General features: G+C 41.8%; 1 protein-coding gene across 1 annotated transcript in view; it reads right to left on the bottom strand.

The window, feature by feature from the left end:
* Nucleotides 1-441: 441 nt before the first annotated feature.
* The window catches only part of plcg2 (phospholipase C, gamma 2), a 50,886-nt gene continuing 44,569 nt past the window's right edge, over nucleotides 442-6,758 (bottom strand). Inside the window, exons 30-33 of the mRNA XM_083654329.1 lie at nucleotides 6,361-6,528; nucleotides 4,707-4,795; nucleotides 3,229-3,371; nucleotides 442-1,934 (exon numbers count right to left, since the gene is read on the bottom strand). Coding sequence (XP_083510455.1) covers nucleotides 1,892-1,934; nucleotides 3,229-3,371; nucleotides 4,707-4,795; nucleotides 6,361-6,528 — 443 coding nt within the window. The 3' untranslated portion in view covers nucleotides 442-1,891. The remainder of the gene's footprint in view (nucleotides 1,935-3,228; nucleotides 3,372-4,706; nucleotides 4,796-6,360; nucleotides 6,529-6,758) is intronic.

The raw sequence follows: 6,758 nt of genomic DNA, 5'->3' as shown, positions 1-6,758 counted from the left end.
GAGTGCATCTATCTATAGGCTACTTGATGATGCTATATTGGACACACTGTACAGGTCTGCAAGAAAAGTGGCAGCAGGACAAATACGTCCACACACTCAGAAGGACCTCCCCTTTCATATCCCATGGTCAGGGGTCAGGGGTCAAATCATTCCTAGCTGGCTTTTCAGAATATATTGGACAGACTATACATCCACACACTCTATTGACTTTCCACATGAAATGTTCACAGACATGATCAGACTAGACACAACTAAATGGAAAGAGAATAATACTATCGAAGGTTATATAATCTCAAAGATTTCACTTTCGTTCTCTTTGACACCTACGGCGATGAGTGGTAATTGTTGTAGGTGATATCGAAACAGTGTTGCATCATCAAATGCAAAGGCTTCCATCAAGGGGCCATAGGCTCAATCACCATTGTGTTATCTCAGTTTGCCATAGTGACTTAACAGACATTTATTTACATGAAAATCTTTGATTATCACTTTAAATGTAGATCACAATTAGGCCTACACTTGGATGAACAAATCCACAGTTACCACAAGCATACTTTATTCACTGAATTCATAAAGATGTTACACAGGAACCATGGGAGAGCCATATAGACGCTTTCAAGAATACCGTGCAAACAGCATCAGAAAGAGAAAAAAATAAAATAAAGTAACTGTCATGGATGAAACTACAGAGCAATAACAATTACACAAGACAACCCTTTTCATTTGTAGTTGTATAAAGCTTAAATTACATGCTATTGTACATACTGTATCAGTCTGTTTCTGGCGTATGAGGATTTTAAATGGTTGAAAACCGCTGGAAATGAAATGGGTTGGACCAACAGTGACAGCTATGACTGTGTATTCAAATGTATAAGCAGGGTTTTCAAACTAAAACATCTACTAGCGCAGTGGCAGGCTAACCTTGCAAGCAAGCTGGATTCTCTCACAATACCGCCCCCCATCTGGCAATGTCAGGTTAGTGGCAGGCTAGTCTCCACGCCAGACCCATGAGAGTTCTTACGCTGATACACTACGTTACTGCATGCTGCAGATCTCTCTCTGGCTCTGATACACTACGTTACTGCATGCTGCAGAGCTCTCTCTGGGTCTGATACACTACGTTACTGCATGCTGCAGAGCTCTCTCTGGGTCTGGGACACCTTCCCTCAGAGGGCTGGTTATGGGAGGGAACCGTTCACTTGGCCAGTCATATGCCAGTGATGGCTTCAGTCCTCTCCAATCAGTAACGACTTTGCGATCAGACAACACGGGAGGCGCAGCCCATTTTTCTAACCGCTCTCTCATCGGTGCTACGACCTGTCACTCATTCAATTTCAACCCGCCTTCAAAACCTGCAGTGGCTGTTAACTGGCACAGACTCACTTATGAAGTATGCGGAGCGCAGCGATTCAACGTAATATTTGAGTCTGGGGAGAGACTAGTGGCAGGCTGTCCAGTGATAGAAAATGAAATCAGCCAGATTTCAGCCAGTCAGTGTCGTCCACAAAAGTATACATGAATATGATATTAGTTTTATTCTTATAATATATTATTATTTTACTATGAATAGACAACTGATTATAAGTTATCAACCACCAGGAAAATTCATTCAAACATTGTTTCAGAGGCATCCTGAGAATAATAAAACATGGGGGAAACACTGCATACTTGTCTTTTACCTTTTTCTTCTGTTTTTCTTAATGAAAAATTGTCAAATACAAAGAAATGATGGGAAAAAGCGATAGTGGGGGGAGTGTAGTTTCCAGGGGCTGGATCCACGATGGTTCCAGAGAATGCTGTACTTCATAGCTGCATACAACCATATTACTGGGGTGAATTTCACCACCAGACAGGGAGGCAGGGCACGGCGAAGTGAGCTTCCAGTGAGTCCTCAGGAATAGAACTTGCTGTTGTTTACTTTCTTCTCTTTCATCCTAAAGCACACAGGAAAGACATTGTGTAAATGATGAGGGACTAAGGCCCAATCCCAGTCTTTATTTTGACCTCTAACCCCTGGCTTTGCCCCTGGGAACAGGCCCGTATCTAGCTCTGAGAACAGGGAGGTCCGGACCTCCCTAATAATTTCAGAGAAAAAAAACAAAAATCTTTTTTTTTTTTTTTTTTTACAAATGTAATTAAAAATATTTTGCAGTGCACTATGTTCCTTTCTTGTTTACGACTGTTTCGGGAAATTAAAATGTAGCCTATTTAAATAGAATTATCAACAATAACAATCAAGGAAGTTACATGCTTGTAGGCTAGAGAAGAAGAAGAAGCGCTCATGCACGCACATGTTGTGTTGAACCAACCAACAACCAATAATAATTGTTTAATCTGGCAATAAAGAAATGTGAACTTGACATGCTATTTTAATAGCCTACTCAAAAATGCACCTCCCACTATACAGCAAAGAGAGGAGTCAATGTTTCTTGATATATGCCTTTCAGATCAGAATAATTAGTCTAGTCATTAAGTTTGCTGATAATATTTCTATCATGTTAAGTCTGTGTCATGTTAACTGATGTATTCAGAGCAAATAGGGAGATATAGAGCATTATCATCATGCTATATATCTCCCTCTTTGCTCTGAATGAGTGAGAAAAGGAGAAAATACTGAATAATTACATCACAACAGTATCCTAATGTTAATTAAAAATGATATATTCCTCTAAATATGGCAAAAAAAGGTAAAAAAATAAATATATATATATTTTTAAATAATATATTACTCTAAATATGGCTAAAAAAGGGGGAGAAAAAACCTCAAATTTTTTTCGTCGCCGCCCTAGCCTCCCTTGCCATGTCTGGACCTCCCCAATTTCGAAACCCTGGATACGGGCCTGCCTGGGAAGCAGCCAGGAGACAGCGCAGCAAGCACTCAGTCCCATGGCTGCACCCAGCGCGGCTCCATCTATTGACATTGTGAATAGCGTTTTTTTTTCTTCCTGAAATGTGTTTTATACTGTAACGAGCCAATTATATATTCCTTTGCATCTACATTCAACTAAGATATTCCCTCTTTTTTTGCATGGTTATTTGCAAAGATATATTAACATTTATGGGCTAGCCAAATTTCTTCCAGCCCTCGGTTTTGAGTCTGCATCTGAAAACACTTTGTTTTGAAGGCCATTTGAAGGACTAGATAACATCTAATGACCACTACCCCTGTATTGGGCCTTAAGACATCCAGGAGGAGTGTGACTGGATGTCACAGTGTGCAGAACCTACCTCTGCTTGTCGCTGAGCTGTCTGGTGAGGTTGTTATGGTACGGGGGCGGGCCGGAGTGTGTGTCGTACAGGAAGGGCTCGCCCACCTCCGCCTGCCTTTTCCGCAGCTGGCTGGAGGACGAGTACAGCTCCTCCTCCACTTTCTGAGGCACAACAGTCATGTGATCACAATGACAGAAACACCTAGCCTGACTCCGCCACAAATTCACAATCCCACCTCCGTCTGGTCCCGGCTCAAGATTGGAGTTTAAATCGGCCGCCACCCAGGCGAACCAATCAGCGTGAGCTACGGGCGGGCTTTTTGCGAGACCGGGTGTGACGCCACCGAGAGGCGCCTGTGCGTTTGTAGTTCTTTCACTATTCAACATGGCGGCGGCTACCGAGGCTAGCTCCAATGGGCTAGTCAAACATTCTATTCAAAACAATAAGCTAACATAAACTTTAAACACTTGATCTTACAGTGAGTACGAAACCGTAACTGTATTGCTGTAACGTTATCAACTATGAACGTTAGAAGTTAAGTTAAGTTAAGTTAAGTTATCCTTTATTTATCCCCTTGGGGAAATTCATCCTCTGCATTTGACCCATCCTCTACTAGGAACCTTCCTAGAACTAGGAGCAGTGGGCAGCCACTGTGCAGCGCCCGGGGACCAACTCCAGTTCTTTTGCCAGTACCTTGGACAGGGGCACTGACAGGAGTATTAAACCCTAACATACATGTCTTTCTTGGACAAGAGCCCCTTCGCGTGGGCGGTGGCTGCCCTGGGTGTCCGCGGCCCGGGAGAGGGGCCCCCGGCACGGGCGGCGCCCGCCCGGAGGCCGGGGCGGCTGCTAGCTAGTTGTGGATTGCTGCTGCCAAGCTAACTCGCAAATGTTGCTAACGTTAGCGTAACATCAGTTAATCCAATCAGTTACATTTAACGTGCAAAATGGCCTACCTGCACTTCATCCTCAGTCAGATATCTGCAGTAATTCTTCTTTCTTTTGGCAAGTTGAATAGTCAATGGTTGCACCCAATATTCACCTTACAAAAACAGCAAAAAATCTGCAACCTCCATGCTAACTATTTAGCAATTGTAGTCCTAGCTGTTCATGTTGACCAGGCACTGCTACGTCATGAAGGGAAGTCGATCTGAATGGTTGGCGTTGGCAAGCCCAGACGGTGACAGACAGACGGTCCATCCAATCACCTGCCTAGTAGCTTGAAAAAAGTGACCGCCCTCTTTAGCAATGTAGCTTGGCCGAACCCAGATGGATGTTGGTTGTGAAACAAATGTGAACAAACTTACAACCATCTGGCAGCGTCAGGTTAAGAAACACCACACACAGGCAGCACAGATATTGTGTGTGTGTGTGTGTGTGTGTGTGTGTGCGTGTGTGCGTGCGTGTGTGTGTGCGTGCGTGTGTGCGTGTGTGCAGTGTGTGTGTGTGTGTGTGTGTGTGTGCGCGCGCGCGCGCGCGCGCGCGTGTTCTCTCACCTCCACTGGCTGTACATTGATGTAGATCAACAGAGACGCCAACTCTAGGTTTTCACTGAAGCCGTTCGTAAGGGGTACTGAGCGATAACCTGTTGAAACACAAAAACGTAAAATACAAATGACTTTTCCCAGTGACAGCGTAACATATCATTATTTTAATTGCAGTAAAAGTATTTTTTTCTTAATATCATGACATCAAATAACATAATATAAACATTCGTTTTTGATTTGAGAAACATATACAGTAGGTATTGTATCTCTGGATCCTGACGCTCTATAGCAGGGATGGGCAACTTTGATGACAGAGAGGGCCACAAAAAATGTCCTCGCTACCAGAGGGCCAGATTGTGACCGTGCACTTCCACCAGTAGCCTACTGTAACACCATCACTCCCAATTATAGCTACTAATTTGATGAAAAGGACTGGTAAGCAAAGTTTATTATACCAACAGTTATATTTTTCATATTGAAATTTAGTAATTCTTCCATTCAGATGACACCAGAAACTTTGCTCTAGCTTTAAAACAGCCCGCTACAGCAATTTGATGGGGTACATCACCCAAATATGTCATATTAATCAGATTAGTAATGTTGCATGTGCAATGTGCATCCTGGATATAGTTTGTTACAATAGCGTTAGCTCAAATGCTAACGTTAAACAGTATGTGGATGGACAATGCTAACGCCATTAGCGCCATGTTCTGGGTTGTACAGTAAAATAAAAACACAGATTTTGGTGGTGTAACCTAACCTAACCAAAAGCGTCTTTTTTTGTGTGCTGGCACATTGGGTGTTTTAATAATATAATAATGAGTAGTGTAATGAATGGAAGATTTATGACATCACTGATGATGTCATCAGTGGGACAGACAGAGAAACAAACAGAGCCCTAGACAGACAGAGCCGTAGCTCCCATTTATATACTGATGACTGATGATGATATGATATATGATAGAAGATAGACAGATAGATAGAAGATAGACAGACAGACAGACAGATAGATAGATAGAAGAAAGACAGATAGATAGATAGAAGATAGACAGATAGATAGATAGATAGATAGATAGATAGATAGATAGAAGATAGATAGACAGATATATATATATAGATAGATAGATAGATAGATAGATAGATAGAAGATAGATAGATAGACAGATATATATATAGATAGATAGATAGATAGATAGATAGATAGATAGATAGATAGAAGATAGACAGATAGATAGAAGATAGACAGCTAAGATAGACAGATAGATAGACATATAGATAGAAGATAGACAGATAGATAGATAGAAGATAGATAGATAGATAGATAGATAGATAGATAGATAGATAGATAGATAGATAGATAGATAGACAGATAGATAGACATATAGATAGAAGATAGACAGATAGATAGATAGAAGATAGATAGATAGATAGATAGATAGATAGATAGATAGATAGATAGAATATAGATAGATAGATAGATAGATAGATAGATAGATAGATAGATACATAAATAGATAGATAGATAGATAGATAGATAGATAGATAGATAGATAGATAGATAGATAGATAGATAGATAGATTGGATGACAAAATGACTGAATCTATAGACACTGCTACACTGTCAACACTGGTGTCCATGTGTTGCACGTGGGCGTGTTCCCACCTGAGCGGATGCCTTTGACAGGAAACGTGGCCTGGGCCAGGAAGTTGGGGTCAGAGAACATGTCCTCCTCGTTCACCACAAAGCGCAGGAAAGTGAGCTCTGGCTCGTACACCGCGAACACCACCGGCTCCGCTGGGGCCTTCCACACCGGGTTCAGACCGTTATCACCTGGGGAGACAAGCCGCCCACCGACCAACCAACCAAGCCACACACTGTTCACATGTTCATGGAGATGCATTCATGTACATAGCATTTTGGGATGTAACCACTTATTTTCATACCGATAACAATAGAATACAGCAGGAATGAGTCCAGAAGACCTGGATATTAGCACTTGCGGTCCCCTCATCTAAAAGTTAATGTTTTTTTTTGTATATTTCAGTTAAATCCCTGAAATA

This window comes from Poromitra crassiceps (genome assembly GCF_964638095.1).
Source record: "Poromitra crassiceps genome assembly, chromosome: 18".
In the NCBI taxonomy this organism is placed as follows: domain Eukaryota; kingdom Metazoa; phylum Chordata; class Actinopteri; order Beryciformes; family Melamphaidae; genus Poromitra; species Poromitra crassiceps.
The sequence above is the reverse complement of the archived record's forward strand: the minus strand, read 5'-3'. Positions and strand labels throughout refer to the sequence as shown.